The sequence below is a fragment of the Barbus barbus genome (assembly GCF_936440315.1).
Source record: "Barbus barbus genome assembly, chromosome: 22".
Taxonomy (NCBI): Eukaryota; Metazoa; Chordata; class Actinopteri; order Cypriniformes; family Cyprinidae; genus Barbus; species Barbus barbus.
The window spans coordinates 14,553,881-14,569,740 of NC_136750.1; the positions used below are offsets into that span (position 1 = coordinate 14,553,881).

The window sequence follows — 15,860 nt, forward strand, 5'->3', positions numbered from 1 at the left end:
GAGTAATTGGTTTAAACCGGAGGCTATTGTGGAGAAGAAAAGCGGTCACCAGTTGGTGAATAATCAAGATGGCTCACATCCTGATGACAAATGAGTCTGACTGACAGAATAAACAAGCTGAAGGGCATATCATGGGGAGGACGTCACCACATCATAAGCTCCATTTCACACTGACTATCTTATAAAACTAGGCATTCGTCCACGTGTTTACATTGGAAATATTTTATGAACACACCGCCTGGAGCCACAGACCTCTGCTGGACCTCAATTTCTCTCCGAGAAATAGATGCCGCGACCAAGGCTGTTTGGGTGTTTTTAGGTGAGAGCCACAGGGATTTGAATGCAGAGCGAATAAGTGGACTAGTTGATGTGAAACGCATCCAGAGGGTGTGCTCTTAAACCATCATGCCCTTCTAACATTTTTAAAGAGAACTTGGGCCGATGCCCTCTAACTGCAGACTATATTTCCAAACCAACGAGCCTTCTGCCCTCTCACTGATGCTCTTTGCCTTTGAGACAGACGTGCTCCTGGAATAGACCGATTAGAAGTGTTCAGAGGCAGATGTTTAGTTCATTAATCGTTCCTTGGCACATACCATCCTGCCACTCAAGCATTATAGCAGACCGGCCTTATAAAATAGAGACACTTGGGGATCACTTATCAAGAGCTGCTCTGTGTGCACTGAAGCTAAACACTCTTTCTGACTTTGTTCTCTTCTTTTGGCAGCACAGTCCAAGTACCAGCATGAGAGGTGAGGGGCGCCGGACACGACTCTGAGAGACATCACACGGATGGGAGAGTGTGGCGCATTAAAAATACAGGTCCCCACAAGAGCTTTCTGGTCTCTGCTAGTGCTATAAATCAATAGCCGTGCACTCTGATTTCTTCATCAAGACATTTCTCCTCAGATACAAACGGAATGGCTTTCTTGAGCACTTGCTGACCAGAAACTGCACTCCAGAGGATACTATTTTTGTGGATATCTGAAGTCTATTTCGCACTACGGCTCTGAAAACATACCGCATGACTAAAACTATATATTTATATATATATATGTGAATAGCTGATAAAGCTGATAAGTCTTTCAACCACCTGTCAATGTTCTTTTTTTACGCTTACTCTCACACTTCCTTCAAAGCTTTTGGCACTTCAGAGAATATTCCTATCAGCTTTGGACTGTCTGTATCACAGCTATTTTTATTCCATTACATATTTAGATAAAAGTCTCCCACTACAGAATTCTGTTCAAAACATTTCATCTGAATGAGTGAAAGCAGAAGGGAGGTTCACGCTTAAAATCATCACTATTTCACAACCTGTCTACAGTCTGTTGCTAATCATGGTATTCCATCATCAGAAGTGACTTCCATCTTTTTTCATGCAAAATGAAGCACATTAGCATATTTATGGCCTAGATATGTCCAATCGTGTACAATGTGCTACATGGATCTTGCATTCAGTCATCAAGCGAAGGAACAAATAGCTTCTGACATGTGAAGAAAATGGAATATTCAAGAGCTCTGTGCATTTAAACACATGGACTAAAATCAACCTGGAAGGAGATGGAGGAGCGTATGAGTTAGTTTCCTTGTTAAGGTTTATGTTTGTTTCTGTGTGAAATCAACCAAAAACGATTTAAACTGTTGTTACTGCTTTCATATTAATTACATATTCATAAGAGTAAAATTGTTGGCCATTTCAGCCGGAAAGCATTAGTTGATGTCAGATCCAGATCTCGGAAAATGGAGAATCTGGATGAACTAGAACATCCATTGTTGGGTGACAGCAGCCCCAAAAACTCAAGTGGAAGAGGCACCAGTGGTAGTGGACTGTTCCAAAGCATATTAATGAGAAATGAGGAGGACAAAAGACTGCCCCCTCTGGACTGGAGGAATTACTGCAGTTCTACAGACATTCAACAGCAGCAGCTACTGGATCCATGTTCATTGTCTAGCACTCTAGAGACTCTTTATCCTCCCACTACCATTTGGGCCGCTGCTGACTCCCTGGGCATCCACAGTAAGGAGTATCTGGAAACCACTTTTGTGGACATTGGCCCTGGTTCACCATTGGAAAGGAAGTTACTGGCAGAGACAAGAGATGTCCATAGTGTATCCTACAGCATAGAAGATGGGGATGACCTTTTGCCAGACTTTGAGGTAAGAGTTTTCCTACAGAATACAATAATTGAGTGCTTCTCCAGCTGCAGGAAACTGTGTTCTTATAGAAAATAAGGTATGAAAAACACATTTAAATAAATACTGAAATGGTATATGCTCATTTTACTCTGTTTATCCAAGTTTTAATGTAATAATCAATTTTTAATAAATGTTGAGACATGGGTAAAACCGTAAAAAAAGTATACATATAAGGAATTACCATGGCTTCAAAAAATTGATATATATATAGAGAGATAGAGAGAGTTCTAGTAATATATACAGTATATATATATATATATATATATATATATATATATATATATATATATATTAATGCTGTTTATTTGAACTTTCTATCCATCAAAGAATCATGTTTCCACAATAGTATAGCATATAAATAAAAAAGTGTTCAATTAATATGACATATTATTAATATTAATATTTATGAAGGATCACGTGTCAGTGAAGAGTGGAGTAATGGCTGCTGAAAATTCGACTTTGCCATCAGATGAATAAATTTACTTTAAAAATATATTAAATTATTTATATTTAAATTGTAAAATTTTACAATATTACTGTTTACTCTATTTTAATAAATGCTGCATTGGTGGGCATGAGATTTCTTTGGAAAATACTTAAAAAAATCCTACTGACCCCAAACCTTTAGACACTAGTGTATCTACAGTACAAATATACGTTCAACCTGTTGTTTCATCTCAAATTGGTCTTACCAAAATTCCACCAGTGGCTGCTTGTTTGATTTTCTTGTTTCCTTTCATTTCTTTATTGTTGTTGCATTTGAAGAAGAGAGAACTGAGTTTGTGCCAAGCCACTCTCTGTTTACTGGCATCGCAGTTGTTCATTCACAGTCCAAATCTTCATAGCTTCCTGCATTGGAAAAATAGAAACTCACCTAGCCGTTAAGCCATGTATTTCCTCTAATGCTCTGGTTATTGCAGCACAAATTCAAATGCAGTACAGTCAGTGATAGGTGAATGAGCTTTTAAATGGAAAAATCAAAAGGCATGAATAGCAGGGGGGATGTTGAGTGCGGACACTGGCCTTCAAACCCAGCATGATTATTGAAAGCTCTGTGTTCACTGGCATGTGAATAATAATGCCACTATGCTGATGAGCTTCATGCCAACTTCTATTTCATACACCAGCAAACAAGATCTAGGCCGAAAAAGCAAAGATTCAGATTACAGATTCGACTAACCCTCTAATAATATTGAGCGATAGCTTAAAAAAAGCATTTTTTTACCTGCATGTGACAGCCAAGAACACATCAAAGTATAAGACCATTCATGTCCGTCAAAAAATCGGACAAATTTGAGCCACCATGCAGCTCAAACAAAACATACTCAAACACTTAGCATTCTGCGTCAGACCACAAACGCATTCCTCTGAAAATCGGCTTGTCACATAGCACAAACACTCAGTCCCTTTAAAAGAGCACTTGAGGTTCTCTCTGTCAGCACTGATTACACATGCTGTCATGCCATCAGCGCTTTTCATCAGGAGGTCAAGTGTAAAACTGCTGCCATTGAAATATTTAAAAACCTGTTCTGAGCAGACGCAGTGCTAACAAAGAGGAGAGACGACTGTGAGGTCGACATGACCGAAGCGACTGACTGCAGTGTTTTATGAGGACCTGCTCTACTATGACACAGAATTAATAAAATAATACCAGAATGCGCTTAAAAGTGATGTGGGACATGTGCAACATGATTGCAAGGCTACTCTTTTAAATATTCATAGCCTATATATCATTTTCAGATGGCTGTGAGGTTTATGTTTAATTTGAAATCCCCCGTGACATTCATTTGTGACCGTAAAGTAGATTTGACAGGAACCTGAGCACTGTTAAAGATACTGTTTATACTGCTGGGTAGTACTGATTATCTGGATTACATAATCGGATTCTAGAAATGAAGTGGGCTACTTGTAATTACATTATATTTTAAAATACTCATAATCAGATTAGTTACTTTTTAATGATTGAATGATTACATTCACAAAATTGTGGTAAATTGTCCATATTTTATTGATTCTACATCATCTACTTTTTCTATTTTTAAAATTTGTTAGAAACACTTCAGAAATTCGTACATGACATATTAATTAGCATAATACCAAAGTCCCTTTAAGGCAATTAATTTCATTCGGCGGCCATCTTTGAAACACCTCTCATGCAAGTGCAGCTCCTAACTCCAAAACTTACGATTAATGCATATTTGAAAACACCAATGAAATCTGACAAGAAATGTCTCATAAATGCTGTTTCTTTTGCTCAAATAGCATTAAAAAAAGTTTATTTTTCAGGCTAGACCAGCCGGTGCGCTCTAACGGCAAAAATGCGCTGACTTTTCCGATTAGTGATTGGCTCTTTTACTCAGAAGGCGGGGCCTCCTTTGCATTTTTCCTCAATCAAAACTATACGAGGGACACGTCTTGTGTATTCTGTAGTCTTTGATAATACACATAATGCTAGTTTTAGTTTTGAATACACAAAATACACTTTTACTTTTTTTGATAACTTTTGAGACTGTTTATGTGTTTCGGAACTATAACTGTCATGTCCTGTGACCGTCAATAAATGATTGATTCTAGAAAACTGGAAAATTCAAACCTAGTTTATGAATGCTTGTTCATTTAATGTGGTGTTTAATTGAACCTCTTTGTATTTTATATCAAAACAGTGCAATATGTTCTATTCAAATCTATGTAATAAACGCATTTCGTTAAATGTAATCTAAGTATTAAAAAGTAGTCAGATTATATAACCTAGATTAAATTACAGACTACAATTTTCGTTGTTTAATTAGGAATCAGTAACAATTAGTTTGTAAGTAATCTGGTCTAGTTATAAACTACTCATAATTTAAAATTGTTAAATAAGTTTGTTTTTTTAAAACTACAGGTCACTAGCTAACAAAATTCAATCTAAGGGTGTACTATTCAAGCACAAAACCTTGAAACCGAGGTTAAAATGGATTAGTGAATCATTTATTTGATCAGTGATTTGATTATTTACTGAAATGCATCAGACTTAATGCTACATATGGAAGTGAGGCCAGAGTGTGTGTTGACTGTTCCCTCTGCTCATCCGGCTGTATGGCTGCAATGCAATAAAATGTGATGAAAAATACAGCAATATAGCATTTTGTCTTGCCACACTGCTCCGTGTTGAAAAAAAAAGTAGCTTGTAGTTAAGGTACTGTAGTTGTGTCATGCTTTTTACTGCTGGAAAATGATCCTGACTGGGTTATTTAGGAAAAAGAGATTGAAAAATGTCATATCAGAGTCCAGTGGAAAGCTTATACACTTATCAGTGACCTAAACAACAATACAATGGCTAACCGTTCCCTTTCCCCATACTTTTTACTCCATGATTCCTTTTTGTGTAGAGAAGAAGTCACAGAAGTACAAAATACATGACACACATCTGGAGGACGTAAACACTATGGTTGTAGAGAGAATGAAATGAGCAGAGTTGTCAGACACAGTCCTAGAGAAAGAGACAGATTGAAAACACAGCTCTTTTTTTAAACATGAGTCAGAATTTGCCTGTAGGCAGCACAACTAGTGCATATTTGGCATAACCTTATTCAGTCACATTATCTTACAGGAACCAGAAAAACCTGCAACAGATACATTAATACAGCACAGTAAAAATAAATGCAAGTCATCGCCCTTGTTGGATAAAGCCTAATTACATTTGAAGTTCACATGTTACAAAAGCTATTTATATAACCTACAATTGTAGACTAGTCATACCTCCAGGATCCTGTGAGGGGAATGGAGTAGGCTTTTACTTTTACTTTTAGTCATTTAGCAGACGCTTTTATCCAAAGCGACTTAAATAAGAAAAAGTAACTAAAACTAAAAGTTAACACTCTGTAAATACAAACACACCCATTTAAGAAAATACAGAAATTAAATAAAATTGTAATAAAATTACATTTCTTTGTAATTACTTTTACTAGCACTTTAAGTGAAAATGGTTTAAAGTCCTACACCACATTTTTTCAGTGTTTACTAAAAATATGTGACCCTGGAGCACTAAAGCAGTCATAAGTAGCACAGGTATATTTGTAGCAATAGCAGGGCTCTCAAGTGTCACGCATTTCAGCCAGTTCTCACGCCACACCTTGTATTTCTCACGCTGAGACGGGATAACTTGTCAATTAATAGGCGAGGGAATACGGAGGGAAGTTCCCTGCCGAGTTCATGGCTGTCTCGAGTTATACAGAGTTAAAATACTATATATAAAATACTATAAAAAGTAGGCTACAACATACAATAAATAACAAATTAATTAAAATTTTTTTTTTTTTTTTTTTTTTTTTTTTTTTATCCCATGACAAATTTAAATTCTGACTATTTCCATTGATATTATGTAACATTTTGTAACCTTGACTGTGAAATTTCCCGCAGGACTCCTCCAGTGATGACTTCAGTGATACAGACAGTGAAAGCAACTTTCCCATCATGATCCCTCAAGATTACCTGGGCCTGGCTTTCTTCTCCATGCTCTGTTGTTTCTGGCCTCTGGGCATTGCTGCGTTCTATCTTTCCCAAAAGGTAAGGGACAATATTTATTTTTAATTCATATTTTGAAGTTTTTTTTTGAAGTTTCTTATAACCAATCACTAGGGTGCCACTTTCATCTAAGGGGAAAGCACAGAGGGGAGTTTTTTATGTTAGAAATTCAACTGACAGAAGTTTGGATTTTTTTTAGTATGTCTAGCATTTATGTGGCTATTAGCCTACACACTTTCATAATACTTCTATGAGACACTTGAACAGTGAGAATAACGCGTTTCAAGTGTTTTCAAACTTGAAAATGACACAGGAGACCGTTTTGCAAACACATTCTGCCAATTCACTGAAAAGAAAGAACTGACTGAAAAAAAACCTGATTAATTCACAGATTGTTGGCATCGCTGGTTCAGTTGTCAAAAATACAGGACACATGCATAATGGCTGCTGAAATATTTGTATGGAAACCGCACAGTGCGTACAGCTGTACAGCTACAGGCACCCATGCCAATCACTGTCATTTTATTGTGAACATATTATTCTAGTTGTTTAAACAATGTTTGCATATCAATACTAGGAGTCATATGCGACACTCAAATACTTGTACTGATCTCTCAATAGACTTCTCCAATCTGACTGACAGAGCTATTATCATTATGCTTTACTCATAACCTTGCATCATTTGTGAGCATAAAGAATTCTGATGTAATTCATGTCCTTCAGTGAAATATTATGAAAATGGCAGATGATACAGGAGACAACAGACTGGAATACCAACTAATAGAGAAGACAAGAAAAAGGACACAACCCATAACTCATACATTTAGAAGTCCATTATATAGAAGACTGTAGCAGTGCTCCATACTGCTTGATTATAACATCACATCTAGTCTGTTTAAATACATTTTGACTATAAAGAATATCAACCAAATGTAGATTGTGGGTAACGCATTACTGATGTATGTAATCTAATTACTTTTTTCAAGTAACTAGTATAGGAACACATTACTTTTAAATTTGTACTGAATTAGAAATATCTGAGTATGCAAAAGTAACATAATGCATTACTTTCTATGAAAAGTAATGCAGTTAGTTACTTTTTATGGAGTAATGCAATATTGTAATGCATTACTTTTAAAAAAGTAACTTTCCCCAACACTGCATGTTAGCTATTACATATGACCTGTTGATACTTCTGTGTCTAAAGGGCAAAAGGTCAGTTGGACTGAAAGTGATAGAGATTAGCAGTAAAGGCAAGCTCTTTTAAGAGCGAGTGTGGATATTATGGAATTACACCTGAGGGTTTAGGCAGGATTACGTTGAGATTTGCAGGATTATGCCACCAGCGAATCAAAGTGCCACACATAAGAATAAGACAAGTCAAAAGGCTCTTGTATTATTACGCTTTGTCTCATCCTCAGATGAACCCTTTGCTGATCTCCTGCTGTATATCAAATACAAAACTCAAAACAAAAGCTTCTTTTCAATCTGGAAAACTGTAATCTGATTGGCCACCTTTACATAAAGTGTTTTTTTAATGTGTTTGGGATTATTATTATTATTTAAAAACCTAAAGCGACTTTTATTATTCTATTCAAGACATTTTTTGTGGAGGAGGCACTGCAGATGTTCAGCCCACATAGCTGACAAGACTGATCAATGGATTTCATTCAGACTTCAATTAGTGTTATAATGAGAGCCCTCTGGTGATTGATTTCCAATAGAGCATGAGGTGTTGTCTAAAATGAGGGGATCAAAGTTGAAAGGAGAAGAGAAACAAATAAAAGAGAGGATAGTGTAATGATGGAAAATAAGCAGGCCTTTGACCGATCCTACGCGAAAGCTAATCGCTGCAGTCATACGGTAAACATCCTCGAGAGGGCGGAGGGACGTCCATCATTCACTATGATTAATGCTACTGTTTACCTTCTCTTCTCTCCACTCCAGACGAACAAAGCATCAGCACAAGGAGATTTTCAGGGTGCCAGTGCGGCATCTCGGCAGGCTCTGTGGCTCTCTATCCTTTCAATCGTGTTCGGCATCGTCACTTACATCTGCGCCATCGCTGCCCTGATCTCCTATCTGTCCGGGAAACCACCTTAAAGACTACTGTATCGGTATCTTCTCTCAATTCTTCCAGAAATGCACCTCCCTGGTTCCTAATTACACAACCGCTGCTCCTTACATACTTACATTCATCCACACCTGTAATAACTACATTCATTTGGCAGAGACGCCATCTTTGTAACATTTTCTGCAAGTTCACGGCTGTCATATTAGAAAACAAAATGCATAACACTACATTTGGAAATAGGGTAGTTTCAGCTGAAATCTTGAAACCCACTTCAGAAAGAGAGACCTGCGCTCTGTCTTGGCGCTTGTTTCTAAGTTGGCAGGGGAGGGAGTGATTGAGGCCTAAGGGTTTGTTAGAAGGGAACTAGACAAGGACTGCGAGATCAGGAGATCACAACGGACTTGGCTGTGAAACAGCGGGACGTGCCCTCCGAGACACATGACTCGAGCGAACTGGGTCATTTTCTATCTGAGCTCTAAAGCTGGCCATTGATTCACTCTCCAAATTGAAAACACCACAGTAAATGACTTTAGAACTCAGTTGGAAATTGTCAGTTAGAAAACAGTACAAGTTCATGATATGAGGATGTGAGGATGCATAACAAGTATGCACAGGCGAAAGTTCAATGCGATGAGGGAAACACACACATATACGCTGCAGCTTTCACTGTGTCATGCCGTTATGAGAAGCTTCTCCTGCAGGACTCTATTCATAGCTTGATAAATGTAGACTCTTCGTTTTCCACCTACTGTATCAACAAAACCGTATGGAGACACTTCTTATGATTCAACTGAACCATGCCTGCAAACTCTGGACTGATAAAAAAAAAGGTGGTGAATCAGGAATCGGACCACCAAACATTATTAAAAAATTAAGCTATTTTCTTTTTCCCCACCTCATTTAAGAATAAAGTTAAGAATATTTAGTATTCCCAAAAGCATTTCTTAAAATTGTTCTAATGGAAAAACTTAAGAAGAATTTGAATTCCTGAAAAGAATGTTCTTAAAAACAATCGTAAATGTGATACATAAATATGTTCATAGATGTTTAATGTTTTTTTGGGGGGGTCATTTCATGTACTAAGCATTATAGCATTATTCATGATAATTACGATTATTTCAGTAATCTGCGTTCGCCTTTGAGGTGTTGAGTTGATCAGCAAGTCTTTGGCATAAACCACCATAAAATCAAACACCAACGTCGATGTTTTAAAAAAATATATATGTTTGAGAACTATTCAACAAGAATTGCACTTGGATTTTATTTTAAGAAATTGAGATTGTCATAAATCCCAGCAGTTGAAATAATTTTAAAGAAATTCTTAAATTTGAATAGAACTTCATATTTTAGATTCAAGATGTTTTGAAACAACACAAATGTCTATCGTAAAATTAACTGTAAAATGACCATAAAAACTATGATTTAAATAGCTTTACAGTTCAAATATAAGTTTTGATCAAGTCTTATTAAATGCTAAACCTTATTTCAGCCTTTACACCATTTTTTTTAAGAAAAAGGATGAATCAAAATGATAAAGTTATGTAATTTAAATATAACTGTTCTGAACAAAAACAGCAAACAGGCTGAATGAAAATTCTAATTCAACTCTGACAGTATATGAAAAGCCGAAATTCAGCGGTTACCCCTGTACACAAAGCAGATGTGCATTTTTAAACACCACTGTATTGACATTACACAGAGGATGAAAAGAAAATGCCATCAAAAATGTCTGAAAACAGTAAGTTCCCTTTAAAGAAACATTCAGTTTTGCACAAAATCATTTAGTTTACAGGTATGTAAACATCTTTAAATGACAAGACTGTAATTTATATGGGTGGTGATGGCGCAGTGGATAAGACACATGCCTTTGGTGTGAGAGACCCGGGTTCGAATCCACTGTGAGATACCAATGTGTCCCTGAGCAAGACACTTAACCCCCTAGTTGCTCCAGAGGCGTGCGACCTCTGACATATATAGCAATTGTAAGTCGCTTTGGATAAAAGCGTCAGCTAAATGAATAAATGTAAATGTATATTCATTCAGAAGTACTGAACATATATGATTTGTAAATGTGAAATAAAGGGCATTTTCCTGCTTGGGCAGTTAGTAACTTAAAGCTGCATTCATTCGATTGAAGGCATCGACTTGAGATAACAGAATCCACTAGGATAAAAGCTAAAACTGTAGTCAGTGACATTTCTACCAGGCACTCTATTCTATTCTTAAATCCCTTTTGTGGGCCTATATTTCGCCTTGATAACCTCAGAGGTGAGTGATAAGCAGTGCCAAACACATCGCTTTGACTGAAGTGCTTTAGTTGCTACAATAGGAAGTGTCTCTGATATGAAACACATTACATCGCATTCTCACGCCTTCAAATCCACTTGCATCCATGCACAATTAATGGCGCTACCTTTTTTAAGCAGTATATTTGTTTGTAAACTTACTTTGCAAATGTTCTGTTTATTAATTGACTGGTGAACTGTTAACAATCCATACAACAGATATATCTAGACTGATATAGAATCAGTATCCAAATGCAACCAGGATTCACTAAACTACACCATATATAAAAACCTGAAATACACTATCGTTCAAAAGTTTGGGGTCAGTTTTTGAAAGAAATTAATATTTTTATTCAGCGAGGAGATGCTAAATTGATCAAAAGTGACAGTAAATGTTCTTTCTGTTCATGAAAAAGGTAATGGTTTTCTCAAAAATATATATTAAGCTGCACTATTTGTAACATTTTAAAATGTAATTGATAAGTACTGTTTGTTTATCACAGAATCATCATATTAGAATGATTTCTGAAGGATCATGTAACACTGAAGACTGGATTAAAGACCATTAAAGAAATAAATTATATTTTAATATATCCAAGTAGATAACATTTATTTTTAATTGCGATTTTATTTCACAATATTATAGATTTTACTTACTAACGAAACAAATGCAGCCTTGTGAGGATGAGAGTCTTTCAAAAACATTATTAAAACATCTTACCGACCCCAAACATTTGAATGGTACACTGTCCATTACAGATATTCAAATGTCAAGTCAAGTGCACAAAACTACAATCAGAAAACCACATGCCATTTAAAGGTTGAAATGGTCCCTGTTCCAAAAGATTAAACCACAAAACAGCGGTCAGCATAAACTGCCTTGGCAGGTGCCCTTCGTGCTCCCCGCAGTGAGAAATTGGGTCACATCATGGTTGGAAATTGCACAGCCCCCTCCGGTAAGCTATCATTGCCTGTGTGGGATCACAGAAGAGCACCACAAACAGTCCTCCAGTGCACAAGACAAAGTGCTGCGGTCGAGTCTCAGTACAGGAATACAGACCAGAGAAATCCTCTCCTTTCATTATTTTATTCCTCCTCTACATTAATCTTGTGTAAATGTGTATGTAAATTTTGCAGGTAACTGTTATGAACAAATAAATGCACTTGATTGAAAATTTTATTTGGTTTTGCCTTTATAATACTTGCACTTGTATTGATTTTGTGGGAAGAGCCTACATGTTTTAATGATACTTATTACAATACACATCTCTAGAGGAACTAAATGGAAGATCAAGCACAACTGCAGTGAACAGCAATTAATGATAATGCTTATTAATATACTATGCAATTTTCTCACTGACCCAGCTCACACAGTCTAATGGAAATCTCTATCACTTTCTCATTTTGAAAGCTACGGTTCCCAAGGCAGTGGTCTTAAATTGCTATTTTAAGTTCAAACATGCTTTGGCTTACACAAAAAAAAGCAGCATTATGGTCTATTTTACTTAATATGACTCTATTGATATGTTTTTTTTTTAAACATCCAACTATTTAAGAACAGAAACTATAACACCTGGGTAGCAAATTGTCATACATTTAATTTTATTATTTACACAGCATAAAAACACTTGTTTGTGATATTTTTGAGTGTTATGGGAGTATGCAAATCAATATGGCAATAAGGTACAAAATGAAATCTTGAAGTGATATATATATATATATATATATATATATATATATATATAGAGAGAGAGAGAGAGAGAGAGAGAGAGAGAGAGAGAGAGAGAGAGAGAGAGAGAGAGAGAGAGAGAGAGAGAGAGAGAGAGAGAGAGAGAGTGAAGAAATGATGCAAACTCAAAGTAAAAATCCCAACAAGCATGTTTTATATTATCTTTGAATATCGCCGTTTGACAGAATCCCTATAAAACTGGAAAATTTGTTCAGAAGCCTTTTGACTGATCGCGATGCACTGCTGCAGCTGTGTAGGAAGAAAACACATTTATGTCATTGCCTTGTAGAAAATTCAAGTAGGTTATGAAACACACACAAGTACCTATGTATCATCGCCACAAACAGAGCAATGAATCACACGCAAGAATGAAATGCGCATCCAATCTCACCTCCTGGACTGAAAAAGAGCCTGTGGTTGATGACATCAAAACACTGAACTCAGCGCTATCAATAGCAAATGTTAACAACGCTCGACTTTCCTGGAAAAGAAAACATAAAAGACACAGATCAAGAGCTTAATAACATGTACACTATGGTTTGTGTCAGCCATGGGCAACAGGATGTGCGGTGTGTACCTTTTCCTGCCGAGCCGTAGGATCAGTGATTATCTGGCCCTCTTTGCTAATAGCACAGGTCACGCTACAAAAAAGATGGCTCATGGGCAGCCCGGCATCCATTAGAGCCATACAGGCGGCATTCAGGCAGCACGACAGCAGCTGACAGTTAGATAAGGACCCAAACATGTAGGAGGACACAGTAAGAATGCAACAACATGGCAAAGAAAACAACAATAAACGGTAACGTGGACGTTTGAGGCCTGTATGACTTTTTTTAAATGAAAAAGGTCTCTTAAGCTTAGCAAGGTTGCATTTGTTTAATCAAAAATACATTAAAAGCAGTAACATTGTGAAATATTATCATAAAAAATAACTCTTTTCTATTTTAATAAATATGTAATTTTCAGCAGCCATTAACGTTACTTTAGTCTTTAGTGTCACAGAAATCAACAGTAAGTAAAAGTGGTGAAATAATATTACCAAACGTATTACATATGCCCTTTTCTTAATTGAACACATATCAGAAATCATTTAGCTGGTGTTCAGGATACAGAGCCATCATCGTGGATGACCTGCAGGATGACTGTGACAGAGGAGCGAGGATGAAGCGTCAACAGAAGCGCAGCCTCGCACGTCTCACGCACGCACTGCTCTCTCGCGCGCTCTCGGACTCCTAACCAAACAACAACATGAGAAGAGTTTGAGTCTGTACCAGACTGACACCTAACGGTGAGAAAGAACACTGAAGGTGTGTGTATGAACAATGTAATAACTGAAATGAAAGACACTTATTATGAAACACCTGACTTGATTATTAGTCATGCAATTACAGTCAATTCACTGTGTGTGTGTGTGTGTGTGTGTGTGTATAAACAGGTCAAAGATGAGACATCCCATTTTGGTGTCCTTTAAATGTACACAATTGATCTTATATACATAAAGTGTCTACTTTAACGTTTAAAATAACTTGTGAAAATAAAATGTCAAAATATGGGTGAAGTAATGATCCATTGTCATTCAGCATAACAGTTGAAAAAAAAGAAAAGAAAGAAAACGTATTCTGACTTGTACATATTAAAAATAAATAAGGGAAAAAGTGATCATACAAAATCATTGCATTCGAAATGATTAAAAACTTCTTGCTGACAAATGAGTAAAACCTAGTAGTTTGAAGGATGGTGGCAAAGATTGGTAAAGATTTAAAAGATTTAACATTATAGTTAATTAGTTTGGGGGGGGGGCTGTACTGTGATCTTCAAATAGAGTATTAATGTCATCTAATAATTTTTCTTCTAAATATGCCTGACAAGATGTTTTAGTATATGAACTATTGTTACACTGAATGACTGTAGGTGTCTTCTATAAATACATGATTATTATTATTTGTGTTTATATGATTATATTAGTGCTGCCAAACGATAAATCGCTATCAATCGCATCCAAAATAAAAGCTTTTGTTTACGTAAAATATATGTATGTGTACTGTGTATATGTGTGCGTGTGTGTGTGTATATATATATATATATATATAAATAAATAAACACACATGCATGTAGGCTATATATTTCAGAAAAAATTTATTTTATGTTAAGTATATTTATTTATAGCATGCATTATACAAATATAAATAGACATGTAAATATTTTTGAAATATATACTGTATGTGTGTGTATTTATATATACATAATACATATACACAGAACACACACATATATATATTATTTAAATAATTTGTATTAATCATCTGACAGCACTAAATTATATATATATATATAGATAGATAGATAGATAGATAGATAGATAGATAGATAGATAGATAGATAGATAGACAGGACACATTTTAAAGTACCGGGGAAACTCAATTTTAAAAAGCTGTAATACACTTTTATAGTTTTAATGATTGAAAAGACATTTGACCCCTATCATTAATTATGAATATGTACAGCATAGGCTACAAACAAATGTATTTTTAAAAAAACATACCTGGAAGCCCCATTTTAGGCTGGATAAGAACCTCGACAGTAGCTCGATCATAGATTTCCTTGCTGACTTTTACTTCAGCTGGTCCATAAACTCCTGCCAGGATACTAGTATCACCTGAAGATACATTTACTAATTCAGAACGATACAGTTTTAAATAAATAAAACAGATTCCTGACTTAAGCTTGACAGGCAACTAGTCGCGCTGAACAAATCCGTTACAAACTAATATACATACCTTGAACAAAAGTGGAGGACCCATCAGGTTTGGATAACAAACTCTGCTCACTTCCAAATTGTCTAAAATTTGAACTACTTTGATCTAACTCCATCATGGTCCTCATGCACGATCCTCTCGTCGCGCTCATATATGCGTCATTGTTTTGAGCGCACCATAATGACGGCATACTTTGGCTCTCTAGTATCTGGTACTAACTTGTAGTTATACGGAGGACTTTATGTTCAATAAAATGTAATATGTAATCAAAATCATACATTTCCCAGATAAAAAGGTAAAAAATGGGATGA

General features: G+C 36.0%; 2 protein-coding genes across 2 annotated transcripts in view; one reads left to right on the forward strand and one right to left on the reverse strand.

Moving 5' to 3' along the window:
- The window catches only part of LOC306888785 (transmembrane protein 91-like), a 29,511-nt gene extending 17,270 nt beyond the window's left edge, over positions 1–12,241 (forward strand). Inside the window, exons 3-6 of the mRNA XM_079447229.1 lie at positions 728–2,160; positions 6,601–6,747; positions 8,653–10,613; positions 10,815–12,241. Of these exons, the coding sequence (XP_079303355.1) occupies positions 1,744–2,160; positions 6,601–6,747; positions 8,653–8,808 (720 nt within the window). The 5' untranslated portion in view covers positions 728–1,743 and the 3' untranslated portion in view covers positions 8,809–10,613; positions 10,815–12,241. The remainder of the gene's footprint in view (positions 1–727; positions 2,161–6,600; positions 6,748–8,652; positions 10,614–10,814) is intronic.
- A 684-nt stretch (positions 12,242–12,925) lies between these two features.
- Positions 12,926–15,827, reverse strand: LOC306888020 (exosome complex component RRP46-like). The gene is made up of 6 exons (XM_079446114.1): positions 15,571–15,827; positions 15,336–15,449; positions 13,904–14,025; positions 13,371–13,511; positions 13,185–13,274; positions 12,926–13,042 (listed from the first exon to the last, which is right to left on the reverse strand). The coding sequence occupies exons 1-6, from the start codon at positions 15,737–15,739 to the stop codon at positions 12,947–12,949; spliced, it is 732 nt and encodes a 243-aa protein (XP_079302240.1). The 5' UTR covers positions 15,740–15,827; the 3' UTR covers positions 12,926–12,946.
- Positions 15,828–15,860: the final 33 nt, after the last annotated feature.